This window comes from Micropterus dolomieu, linkage group LG09 (assembly GCF_021292245.1).
Source record: "Micropterus dolomieu isolate WLL.071019.BEF.003 ecotype Adirondacks linkage group LG09, ASM2129224v1, whole genome shotgun sequence".
NCBI lineage: Eukaryota > Metazoa > Chordata > Actinopteri > Centrarchiformes > Centrarchidae > Micropterus > Micropterus dolomieu.
The window spans coordinates 3092025-3105882 of record NC_060158.1 but is presented as its reverse complement, the minus strand read 5'-3'; the positions used below and the strand labels follow the sequence as shown (position 1 = coordinate 3105882).

Below are 13858 nucleotides of genomic sequence, written 5' to 3'. Positions count from 1 at the left end.
ACACACAGTAACGATGAAATGTGTGCTGTTCTCACATTCTTCCTCTGTATGTACACATAAACAACAAGGCAGGGAAATATAAAAGGAATTTATTTTATTGTTTGGGTACATTATTGTTCAGTGTACATGCTCACATCTGAAACAAACTTTACGTGCTTGATAACTCTCCCACCCCGCAGACATCTACACGTCAATACCGATTTATATTCATAGCGGCAAGTGCTATGTAGCTCCACATAGGGGACACAGGAAGTGACATATAGCACCTTCATGCGGCGTCGGAACCGCGTAGGAAATTCACAGCCGCACCGGCAGAGCTCCAGAATATGCAACTCGGCCGGCTCACACGCGGACGCGCTACAAGTGCGAGGGCCCGCCCAACGCTGCTTGCAGCTTTAATTGTCAATATATCTTTATAGTTTTTCTTCATAGTGTGTATATTTGTGTTATCTACTCTGAAGTCTGTCTGATTTTATTTTATTATTGTGATTTTGTATTTTTGTATGAGTAAGCACATTGTGATCAATGTACAATCCTGAGTCAAATTCCTCGTATGTGTCCACACACCTGACAAATAAAGGTGATTCTGATTGTGAAACGTCATCGTCAGGCTAAGCCAATCAGAGGCAGATGAAGGCGGGTCACGCCTCCACTTCCGGGTTACAGGCAACGGAGCCGTGGAAACAAAACAGAGAAACGAGAATCATCTAAAGTCCGTTATTGTTCTTCTGTCCTCCGCTTCGACTCTGTTTTATGAGCCAGCGGGTAAGTGAAGCTGTCGAGGAGACATTTGGACATTTAGAGAAAACAATAACAGAGATGGACCGAGGAGGGAGCTGTTTTACCACCGCGGCTAACGTGCTAACCTTTTCTGTTACGTGCCACAGAAGACACAACCAAAGTGACCCACCAGAGCCTGGATGTGTGGATAAACATTGTGGAAACTTTCTGGATGTTTCACCTGTCATCTCCCGTTAGCTTAGTTAGCTTTTCATTTGTTTAAAATGTCTAAAGTCCAGATGCTGAGAGGTTTTATCAACCAGCGACTAACTGCGGCTGCTGAAGAGATATTTGGGCTGTTTGAAAGAACGATATCAGAGTACGAGGAGGAACTCTGTCGTTCCAAAGAGGAGAACCAGAGACACAGGAAACTACTGGACGCTGTTTTCCAGCCTGAAGTCCGGTTACACAGAGCAGGTTTGTCCTCTTTACTGCTTATTCTCACTGCAAACTGCTGCCACTATAAGATTGTTGTGTCCATATTCTGAGCTTTACGGTGAAGACAGTGGACCTGTTCAACAGCTCGAGGTCAGTGAGGAGGACATTTCAGGTTTCTTACTTTAAACAAACATGTTTACCATCTAATAACATTAATCTGTTTATCATTATAAACAAACTATATTTGGGGTTTGGATTGTTGATTAGACAACACAAGCCTAAGTAAGAAACCAAAACAAAGAAGTTCAGAAATAAAGTTATGTGTAATAATGTGAAATGACACAGGGAAAAAGTATTGAACACACGAAGAAAGGGAGGTGCAAAAAGACATGGAAAGCCAAGACAACAGCTGAAAACTATCAGTAATTTGTTTTGGTTTCTTTGTATGTATGGATTACTTGGGTTTTTACCAACATCTGGTGAAAATTTTATGTCAATAGCTCCTTTGGAAATATATTTACTGAGAGAAATGGTGACGTGTTCAATACTTATTTCACCCGCTGTATACCCCCTTAAAGAAATAACAAAAATTACAGCCTAGATCACAGTGATTTTATGTTGAAATTCAAAGCGCACAATATGCTTATAGCTTCTTTTAGTTTGAATGATTTCCAAATATGTTTCAGAAAATACAATATTTCTCCCCATCTTTAAAAAGTAGTGGTATCAGCGGTTTAAGTGTTTCACAACACTGGTGTTGTGCTGAGTTGTGCTTGAACCTCGCGTGACGTTTGAATCCTTTATCACAATTGATGAACCACACAAAGAATCAATTTTATTAGAAAAGAATTATTGATTTTTAAAAAGAACCTAGAATAGATCTATGAGGAACCGCGACATGCATGCACTTTTTGGCAAGTCAGTGAGTATGAGCAGAGAGTCAAGGCTCAATAATAAGCCTCAGTTTAGCTGGAAATGTACAGTGAAAGTTAGAGCAGTGAATAGAGGTCAAAGCAGGACTAACAAAAAACAAAACTGCTGGTTTCACACAAGACTGTGGATTGTGTCGCAGTTTCGGTCTTGGCTTCAGCACCGTTACGCCCTAATGTGCAAGTATTTCATTATTCTCCCCAGACGTCCAGCAGCTGTTGGTGAGTAAAGAAGAGGTTCCCCCTGAGCAGCAGCAGTGGAGCCCCAGTCTGGACCAGGAGGACCCACCAGAGCCCCTGCACATTAATGAGGAGTGGAGCCCCAGTCTGGACCAGGAGGACCCACTAGAGACCCCACATATTGCAGGAGGAGAACAGGAGGAACTCTGGACCAGTCAGGAGGGAGAGCAGCTTCCAGGGCTGGAGGAGGCTGATATCACCAAGTTCCGAATCTGGGCCTCATCACAGGGTAAGATACTACCTGAGCTGGACCACATTTTAATGTTTGTAAAACCTTTACTTTATTTGTGAAAATAAAAAATGGGTAATTTAACTGATTTTGTTACAGCAAACTTATAACTTTGAACTTACTGTTCTGCACGAGTGTTTCTGATTATTGACTTGGTTGCACTTAGCATTAATAAATTAGAGACCAATGTAGAGAAATCTTCTGCAGAAGGATTTAAAGAATGAAAACAACACACAAACATGAAATAGCTGTACCTGGAATTAATATTTTACAAGTGGTAAGCTATATAGTTTATTTATTATAAGAAAATATACTAATATTAGATAACTCATATATTCACATTACACTAACAGTATAATAATACATGAGCATTGTACATTTTATTTCATGTTATACTAATACACTGTGCATTGCGCCAATATGTGCTCCTTTTAGCCGCCTCCTCCTGAGAGCAACACACTCCCCTGGTTCTGTTTTGTATGTTTTACTAAAGGTATTGTTATAGTGTTCAGTAATCCTGTTTACATAAAGTGTGGGGAAGGTTGTGTGGGTGCTGCTGGTGTGTCTTGTATCACATAATGGTTCAAAAAGTCCTACATTCTGCTACCACAATGCACCAATAAAAAGCTGTTTACAATCTGGCAAAATCTGAATTTTGGACTGGTGGCCAAAATCAAACTGTATTTCCTCTCAGGCTTGTTTAGCTTTGTCCGTGTTGAGAAATACACACATATTAAAATGTCAGTATTTTGTACGCTTTCCTTTATAATGAAGCAAGTAGAGTCATTATACCATTTGTTACCATTATATTCTAGAGTCGTTTCACATAAAGTCAAATATTTCAACCCTTTTTTTTTGTTTTAATATTGATGATTACGGCTTATAGCTCATGGAAATCAAAAATCCATATCTCTAAATATTAGAATATTTTTATATTATTCTCCACAGACGTCCAGCAGCTGTTCGTAAGTAAAGAAGAGGTTCCCCCTGAGCAGCAGCAGCAGAGCCCCAGTCTGGACCAGGAGGACCCACCAGTGCCCCCACACATTAAAGAGGAACAGGAAGAACTCAGGACCGGTCAGGAGGGAGAGCAGCTTCCAGGACTGGAGGAGGCTGATATCACCAAGTTCCCATTCACTCCTGTCCCTGTGAAGAGTGAAGAAGATGATGAAGAGAAACTTCAGTCCTCACAACTTCATCAAAGCCAAACTGAACAGATGGAAACAGCAGCTGACGGAAAGGACTGTGGAGGACCAGAACCAGCCAGGAACTTTAATCCAGATAGTCATTTACAACCAGCTACTCATGACCAGACTTCAGTATCCTCTGAATCTGAGACTGATAACAGTTGTGACTGGGAGGAGACCAGGGGCCCTCAGCCAGGTTTGAACCCTCTGCAAAACAAAGTACCTGTAAGTGATCAGGAATGTAACACTGGAGAAACATCAGTTAGCTCCTCTGAATGTGCTACAAGCTTTGGCCACAAGGAACATCTGCAGAACCACAATGGAACCCAAACGGGTGGGAAACCACTTAGTGGCTCAAAACCTTTCAGCTGCTCAGTTTGTAAAAAAGGTTTCAGTCGGAAAACCACTTTGGTCGGACACCTTAGAATCCACACTGGGGAGAAACTGTTTAGTTGTTCAGTTTGTGCCAAAAGATTTGGATTTAAGGGAAATCTTGATCAACATTTGAAACTTCACACCGGGGAAAAATTATGTATTTGTTCAGTTTGTGGTAAAAGATTTGCATTAAAGAGATATCTCAGGTCACACATGAAAGTTCACACAGGGGAGAAACCGTTTAGTTGCTCAGTTTGTGAGAAAAGTTTCGGTCAGAAACAGCATTTGGTCCAACACATTATCATCCATACTGGGGAGAAAAAATTTAGATGCTCAGTTTGTGGTAAAAGATTTGCAGAAGTGTTAAGGCTGAATCGACACTTGAGAGTTCACACTGGAGAGAAACCATTCAGCTGCTCCGTTTGTGGTAAAAGATTTTCACAAAAGGGAGTAATGAGACAACACTTGACAGTCCACACAGGGGAGAAACGATTCAGCTGCAGCGTTTGTGACAGAAGATTCGCTTGGCGTAATCAACTCAAAACACACAAATGTGTTGATGAGTCCTCACATGGAAACCAACCTGGGGAGAACAGAGAGGCAGAGGACTGTGGAAGACCAGAACCAGCTAGGAACTCTAATCCAGATAGACTTTCACAACCAGATACTGAAGACAAGACTGAAGACTCTTCTGAACCTGAGACTGAAGACAGTGATGGTGACTGGGAGAAAGCTGGAGAACCTCAGTCCTCACAGCTTCATCAAAGCCAAACTGAAGAGAACAGAGACACAGAGCATTTGAAAACAGAAGATGATGGAGAGGTTTGTGGAGGACCAGAACCAGCCAGGAACTTTAATCCAGATAGTCCTTTACAACCAGCTACTCATGACCAGACTTCAGTCTCCTCTGAATCTGAGACTGATAACAGTTGTGACTGGGAGGAGACCAGGGGCCCTCAGCCAGGTTTGAACCCTCTGCAAAACAATGAAGTACCTGTAAGTGATCAGGAATGTAACACTGGAGAAACATCAGTTAGCTCCTCTGAATGTGCTACAAACCTTGGCCACAAGGAACATCTGCAGAACCACAATGGAACCCAAACGGGAGGGAAACCACTTAGTGGCTCAAAACCTTTCAGCTGCTCAGTTTGTAAAAGAAGCTTCCGTCAGAGACACAATTTGATCAGACACGGGATAATCCACACTGGGGAAAAACCATTTAGTTGCTCAATTTGTAAAAGAAGTTTCAGTCGGAAACAATATTTGGAGCAACACATGATAATCCATACTGGGGAGAAACTATTTAGTTGCTCTGTGTGTGGTAAAAGATTTGCATTAAAGGGATATCTGAGTTCACACATGCATGTTCACACAGGGGAGAAACCATTTAGTTGCTCTAAACCTTTCAGCTGCTCAGTTTGTAAAAAAGGTTTCAGGCAGAAAACCACTTTGGACATTCACCTGAGGATCCATACTGGGGAGAAACCATTTAGCTGCTCCGTTTGTGATACAAGTTTCAGGCTGAAACACCATTTGGTCAGACACCTGAGAATCCATACAGGGGAGAAACCATTTCGTTGCTCCGTTTGTGGTAAAAGATTTTCACAAAAGGGAACTATGACACAACACTTGACAGTCCACACAGGGGAGAGACAATTTAGTTGCAGTGTTTGTGGTAAAAGTTTTGCTTTGCTCCAGGCTGTCAAAAAACACAAGTGTGCTGGTGAGAGCAGCGGAAATAAATAAATTCATGTAGTCCTTGTTTTTTTTTTATGTTGTTTCAGACCGGGTGAAGTCTTTAGACAATCTTTGGACACAGTTCAACAGGTCAGGTGTTGGATTTATGCCTATAAAGGATTGTTCAAGCTGGATTTTGTACAATACTCAGTTGCCACATGTATGTTCAGAGAATTATTAGTTTCAATATCCATGTTACAAAGTACTTTACAAGGGCATAGACTGACCTGATTTCCTCGGGCAGGCTGTTCCAGAGCCTCGGGGTCCTGACTGCAAACACTACCCTGTAGTTTCCAGCCGGGCCCGGGGAACAGACTAGTTGTTGAAGATTATCCTGTAACTTAAAATATTGTAAATAAAGTTACTACATATTGTAAGCTTCCGGTCTGAGAACTGATGACTACGACCACTTCTTACATACAGTCTAAGGGTTTGGCCACATTCTGTCGTACCTCTGAAGTAGATAAGAGTCCTGATGCAAGTGTGGGTGGAAAATTCACAAAGACACAAGTTCTTTAAAGTGCCAGATGTGGAATAAACTTAAGCAAAAGTGTGTGAACAACACAGGAGGGAGGGACTGAACCAGCATAATGGATAGTTCCAGAAATCCACCACTGAAGTCCATTTGTTATATAACCACAGAAATCTATGTATAAAAAAGATTGTTAGTTTTTTTTTTTTTTTTATACATCAAATGTTTGATTTGCAGTGACTATGTAACCAGAAAAGGCATTAAATACATTTTTCTTTTGAATATATTGATCTTTTAACTTTTAGAATACTATAATCTTTTTAAAAAGTGGAATCTGACTTTGTGGTAGTTTCCACGGTCCAAAAATATATCAACAATACTGAGGTGAAGTTCCACTACTGGCACGGCCGATATTAACTTATATAATTTATTACATTACTAAAGAAATGGTGGTTAAAAAGAAACTAAAGGTGTAAAATGTAAACATTGTATTGGTACATACAAAAGGCCGCTAGATGGCAGCAGTGGAAAAGAAATACACCTTTAACAAGTTCCAGAAAGATGAGATCCTCTTAGAAAGAGGTGGGAACCGTGTAACCCAGAACGGAGGGCTAAAGTATCATGAGCTGATTCTTCAGTTCGCCTTGAGGCCTGCTGAGATGATCACAGGTTTTGTCTTGTACAAGAATAAAACTCTTTTTGAACCATTTTCCCCTTTCTTGGACTCAAAGTTTAAGTCTATTATAGCAAAGATTTTTTGAAGTGATTGAGACAAGTTTTGGGTTTTCAACTGGCCTAGACCTGAGCTTATTTGTGTATCACTCTGCTGGAGGATCTCAAAGTACGAGCTGGTGCTTATGTGGCACATAGAATATTAGTAAGTAATTGCCCTCTTACAATACATGCACGCAGAGGTATTGATGGTGGCATGGGACTTATATTGTTAATGTAGTTGTTTTGTGACTGAAGTAAGGCCTATAAGGAGATAAGATGATTGTTTCTTGCTGTTGACAAAACCCTAGTTTACATCCCACAAAAATGATTTGTCCTGGCAGTGCAGCAAATGCGCCATTCTGCAGTTATTGAACAAAGACATCTGCAGCCACTTCTGGTACTGCTGTAAGACTGCAGATACCTATGAAGAGTTCATTCAGTGTTACAGAAATGTGTCTTTTGTGATAGCCTTTCTATTTAGACACAGAAGACATTAAAGCTTTTCTTGGAAACACTCAACCGACTTAGACTATTAGACTATATATAGAGTAAAAAAGTGTACACAGTTTGTCTCAAATTATACCTATATTTTAATAGTTACGGTAAATGGTTATGTATATAATGCGTTAGACTAAATATTACTTTTAAAATCTTAAATTCTGAAGTGGTTTTGACTTGTTTCTGCCCTCAGAATTCAGATTCAATTTGTAAATGTTTTTCCACCGGACATGTGGATGGAGGTCAGCAGGTCAGTTTCTGTGAACGAGCTGTGGTTGTGGAGTGCACCGGTTCTGGGTTTCAATGTGGGTTTGTTCTTTGTGAACCAGAGACTCTAAATACACTGGAGAGCAGACCAGGACTTCTCACCATGTGCACGCTTGTAGACATCAACCTCCAACAGACTACAATATATCATGGATATATCAATAGATCAATCAGAGCCCCCTGGACCAATCATGGATGGACATAGAAGAAACATTCTGTAAGGAGATTAAAATTTCAAATATGCCATTTATTAGCTTCAGCATCAAACGTCATATGTCCTTTAAAAACATTACCTTAAGCACTTCCTTGGCAGCCTGGTGGGAATTTCTAAAAATATCTATTACCCATCCCATGCAAACTTATTCCAATCTGGAATAATCCTGAAATCCTGCAAAATAAGAAAATGCTAAATTACCCACTGTGGTATGACAAAGGGATAAGACATCTAGAGAATGTAATGCAGAGCAGTAACTTTATTCCATTCCAGGATCTAGTGGCACAATATGGAATTAGCAATAATAGATTTCTTTAATATCACCAGTTCAAATTGATAATTCAGTGAGATTTAAGGATACCATAATGGATTTATTACTTTATTTACTTATCCAATGATAAGAGACTTTCTTAAACTCTCGCCTCCAAAACTGTTATCAAAAGTATCCATGTTACTGTTAAAAACAGAAAGTTCAGTCTCTCTCCCATTCTTAAAGTGGGATCCATTATCAATTAGTCCAGACCAAAACATCTGGATGCAGATATGTTTAAATACCTTTAGAATGACTACAAATACCAATCTACAACTCATACAGTATAAAAGTCGTTGGTCTGTCGGCCCATCTCGGGACCAGTCTGCCGCCGCATGTCAGTTGTCATTCCCACATTTATCAATGACGTGACCCCCTTCAACTCTCTTCAACCACGTTCCCTGTCGTAGCAGTCACCATTTCTTTGCACTTTCAGGAGATTGCGGTGGGGTCAGGGACTACACTTGTAGCTGACAGATGGTGTTGGGCTGCGCCTACATATATTAGCTCTTAGGTGAATGAAGCTGAATGTCCATACAACAGCAATTCACGCATCACTGCTCCTGGTTGGTCCACAACACCCGCTGCGCTCAAAATGTCGTGATGATCCCGTTTTCTTGCTGTCGTAGCTTAGCACAGCCTTGCAAGTTGTGCACAGTGTATATCCACCTGGATCATCATTTAAAGTTGTCACAACTTGAAAAGCAGTCAAGATGTTTGCCTATTTCTTGTATTCTTTTCTGGTTTCAGTTTACCATTGGCGAATTTTCTCTATATGCTGTCGAGAGTCGAGAAAAACCTGTGTGTGTGCACGTGGGAGCAGACTGTGTCATGTGTGTCAGTGTGATGCCTTCTATCATTGTTTTACCAACTTCTCATAGTTTCTTTTACTAATGATGTGTTTACTGCTTGTGAAAATGGCAAACTCACTGGTGCAATCTTTCTTTCACAGCAGAAGGCAGTGTGTCAGATTCAAAAGTCTCTCCGATTATTTAATTGTGGAGATGGAAGTTCAACAAGGTTCTTCTCTAGAACCACTCCTTTTCTGTTTTTATTAATGACCTTCTCAAAGTCTGCTCTTAATGTCAAGTACATGTATATGCTGACGACACTGTAATTTACACATCGAATGTCACCATATCTACAATTGACGGATCTCAACAACTTGAGTTTGCCACTGTTCAACAGTGTTTTTTATTCAATAAACTATTACTGAATAAGAAGAAACCATGTAGTTTGTTGTTTGGACCTCAGATTAGAATATTCTTTTAAATGAGTGATCCCCCTTCAAGCTTGTTACTTCTTTCAAACACTAGGCCTCTGGATAGATCAAACGCTTTCTTTTAAAGAACATATACAATCTATTATAAAAAATCTGCTGCAACCTAAGTATTGTTTATCGCTCCATAATTGTCACACAGTTACTATTGCCTATGTTGGATTATGCTGACATTGTTTATCAAAATACTTTTAACTCATCTTCAAACCCTTAATGTAATTTACAATGGTTTCTGCATAATTACTACAGAACTCATCACTGCTCCTTCGACACGTTTTCACAGGTGAAGTTTTACAACAACCATCAACTCATGATGATCATCGTAAACAGCAAGCAAATTCCAACTCGTCCGGTAGGATTCCTAGCTAGCACAAATACCGTAAATAACTACCAACTACATATGTTACAATGTATAACGGTACCCCAAATAGAAGATCTACATTACTGACAAACAGAATGCCTATGTGATCTGTAAGAAAAAATACAACACGAAATAGGAGTTGGCTGGTCCTCAGTGGTTTTACTCCTTCTGGTATTTCAACTGCCAATTGAAGAACCAAATAGAAGTGTTTGATACTGAATGGGGGTTGTTCCTTAACATGCAAGATAATACCTACAAAATAACACACAGGTGGGCAATTATCTATAAATATTTTGTGTGCCACATAAGCACTGACATGTACTCTGAGTACTAGTGGTCTAGGCCAGTTGAAAAACCAAAACTTGTATTTGTTAAAAAAACACCTTACACGCCCCACCAACGCTTGCACCTGGCCTCTCATCTACTTCAGAGGTTCATAGGAATGTGGCCTAAGCTCAAATAGAAAGACTGGCCAAAAGAGTGGTTTTAAACAAGAGTGGGTAATTATCTAATATATGGTAACTTTATACTGTAAAATATTGTAAATAATACACAACAAGTGTTGTCTGTTCCCCAGGCCCGGATGGAAATTACAGGGGAATGAGTGTTTGCAGTCAGGACCCCGAGGCTCTGGAACAGTCTGCCAGAGGAAATCAGGTCAGTCTGTGTTTAATTTTTCTGCCCTTGTGAAACACTTGTACATGTGGCATCAGAGTATTGTATGAAATCCGTCCTGAACAATCTGAATCCATCCTTTAAAAGGGTAAATCAACCAACTGTTGAGTTTGTCTTAAGACTTGCAAATTGTCTGAAACAACATCAAATACGACATGAGCAGTTTAGGTGACGTCAAATACTTTTATACAATTTAAACACATTGTACAACTAAAAACGGTGCCAGTAAAACATGTGGCTAAAAAGATAAGACAAAGCAAAACATATTTGGGAGTCTGTATCATAGTTTTTAGCTGATTAGTGTTGCGACAAGTCCTGTCCTCAGTTCTTCAATCCTGCTGAGAATTTATTTATTTCCACTGCTCTCACCAGGACACTTGGGGTATTTGACAGTCTCGAGCAAAGCGAATCTTTTACTAAAAGCACTGCGACTAAATGGTTTCTCGTGTGTGGACTTTCAAGTGCCGCCTCATTGCCCCCTTTTGTGAAAATCTTTTACCACAAACTGAACAACTAAATGGTTTCTCCCCTGCATGGACAGGCAAATGAACTCTCAGATGTTCCTTACGTGCAAATTTTTTCCCACATACTGAGCAACTAAATGGTTTCTCCCCTGTGTGGATTCTCATGTGTTGGACCAAATGTGGTCTCTTACTGAAATTTGTTTTACAAACTGAGCAGCTGAAAGGTTTTCCATCAGAATGAAGTTTCATATGAGCAGAAAAGGATTTCTTTCGGGGGAATCTTTTACCACAAACTGAGCAACTAAATGGTTTCGCTTCTGCATGGACAGGCAAGTGATCGTTCAGATTTCCCTTATGTGCAAAAGTTTTGCCACAAACTGAACAGCTAAATGGTTTCTCCCCTGTGTGGACACGCAAATGATCGTTCAGATTTCCCTTATGTGCAAAAGTTTTGCCACAAACTGAACAGCTAAACGGTTTCTCCCCTGTGTGAACACGCAAGTGTTCAGTCAGATTACCTTTATGTGCAAATCTTTTGGAACAAACTGAACAACTAAATGGTTTCTCCCCAGTGTGCCTTCTCGTGTGTTGGACCAAATGTATTTTCTGACTGAAACTTCTTTTACAAACTGAGCAGCTAAAAGCTTTTGAGAAACCTGGCTGAGGATCCCTGGTCTCCTCCCAATCACAACTGTCATCAGTATCCGATTCAGAGGAGGGTGAAATCTTGTCATGAGTAGCTGGTTGTAAATGACTATCTGGATCAAAGTTCCTGGCTGGGTCTGGTCCTCTACAGAGCTCTCCATCAGTTTCTATTTTTATATGTTCTGCATCTCTGTTCTCCTCAGTCTGGCTTTGATGAAGCTGTGAGGACTGAGGTTTCTCTTCATCATCTTCTTCACTCTTCACAGGGACAGGAGTGAATGGGAACTTGGTGATATCAGCCTCCTCCAGCTCTGGAAGCTGCTCTCCCTCCTGACTGGACCACAGTTCCTCCTGTTCCTCTTTAATGTGTGGGAACTCTAGTGGGTCCTCCTGGTCCAGACTGGGGCTCGACTGCTGATGTTCAGGGGGAACATCTGTGGTGAAAAATTAAATACATGTTTTAGGAAAATGTAATTTCCTACCAATGATACCAATACTTTCTTAAATATGGCAATTATCTGTCGGCATGGGTGCAGGGACGTCAGTGTTCGGCAGTCCTCAGCAGGTCTGTGTGTGGGAGTAGAGGAGTGTTTTCACCAACCAAAAGTAGGGAGTGTCCACAAGAGTGTAAACACCACCACCAAGAAAAGGGAGATAATAAGAATAGTAGTTCAAAGGAGTCACCTGCACAAAATAATGACCTTTCTGTGTCAAAAATACCACTTCAAGAACTACCTTGATTTACAATGACTGCGTAAGCAGAAAACATTTGTCTTTTTAAAAACTATAATCTGATTTGTTTAGTTTTTAAATTATGTCAAATTATGCATTCTTTAAAAAAAATTTATTTGACCTTCTGGAGCTTCTAATGGTGAATTTTAGGACTAGATCATCCAAAAGTAAATAAAACAATGTTGCAGCGTGTCTGATTTATTTTATTATTGTGTTATTGTATGAGTAAGCACATCATGAGCATTACAATACAATCCTGAGTCAAATTCCTCGTATATGTACACATACCTGGCAATAAAGCTGATTCTAATTGTAATATAAAAAATGTAAAATTATTAACAATGATTAGTTAAACTACAACACAATTTGTACACAAAAGAGGCCACTAGATGGCAACATAGGATAAGAAATTCACCATCACAATGTGCCAGAAAGGGTGCAGTCAGCGAAGAAAGTGGAGGAGATCACAGAAATCCTGCCTAAGTGGGAGGAGATTAAAGATTAGGTCTAAACTGTTAAATGTCCTATTTAACGCCTCTGGGCCTACGTTACGTGGCAGCTAAAGCGGTAGGACAGAAGAAAACAGGGACAAGATAAAGAAGCTTTTGCTCGCTCGCCATTTAATATTAGCTGTATCGCTGCCAGTTTGTTTTTTAACTTTTCATAAAGCCGATGTCAGTCACTTCTCGTCAACCGACCAATCACAGCCTGGATGGGGCAGGACATAAGAAAACGTCTGACGTGCTACAGCAAACTTTTTGCTTGTACAAGAATTTAATAAATAAAACGTTACAAGTGGCGGTGGATATTTTACAAGCACGGACCAGGTAAAGTAGCAGTGAACACACAGGGTGGTCATCGGGTCTCAGCAGATGGCAAATCAAATACTGCCATCTGCTGGTTCCCTAGTAAATCACATTAAGCCTGTGGCAAAGAACCTTGGTGTTTGGTTTGATAGTAATTTAAATTTCGAGCAGCACACCACAAAGCTTGTTCAATCATGTTTTTATCAACTTAGAAATATAGCAAAAATTCGATCTATGTTAACTTTAAAGGACACCGAGACCATTTTACACGCCTTCATCTCATCACGCCTGGATTATTGCAACAGCCTTTTCACCTGTTTAACCCAAAAATCTACTGATCGACTCCAGACTGTCCAGAACTCAGCTGCCAGGCTTTTAACCAGAACAAAGAAATATGACCACATTACTCCTATTTTAGCTTCATTACACTGGCTCCCAGTATGTTTTAGAATTGACTTTAAAATTCTATTGATCACTTTTAAAGCTCTTCATGGCCTCTCGCCTTGTTATATTTCTGACCTTTTAGTCCCATACGCACCAGCACGTACCTTGAGATCCTCGGGCAG

The 13858-nt window shown here is 40.2% G+C and overlaps 2 protein-coding genes across 3 annotated transcripts in view; one reads left to right on the top strand and one right to left on the bottom strand.

Annotated features, from left to right (window-relative positions):
* Positions 1-642: 642 nt before the first annotated feature.
* Positions 643-5873, top strand: LOC123976541 (zinc finger protein 84-like). Its single transcript, XM_046058792.1, has 3 exons — positions 643-1197; positions 2293-2556; positions 3505-5873. Exons 1-3 carry the CDS (start codon positions 1005-1007, stop codon positions 5862-5864), a joined length of 2817 nt encoding a protein of 938 aa, XP_045914748.1. The 5' UTR covers positions 643-1004; the 3' UTR covers positions 5865-5873.
* Positions 5874-10808: 4935 nt separating this feature from the next.
* LOC123976571 (gastrula zinc finger protein XlCGF57.1-like) overlaps positions 10809-13858 on the bottom strand; it is a 6407-nt gene continuing 3357 nt past the window's right edge. The window contains exon 3 of one of the 2 annotated variants that reach the window (XM_046058852.1): positions 10809-12057. In XM_046058852.1, coding sequence (XP_045914808.1) covers positions 11077-12057 — 981 coding nt within the window. In that variant the 3' untranslated portion in view covers positions 10809-11076. Of the gene's footprint in view, positions 12189-13858 lie in introns of both variants that reach the window. The other variant, XM_046058851.1, reaches the window with a different exon arrangement.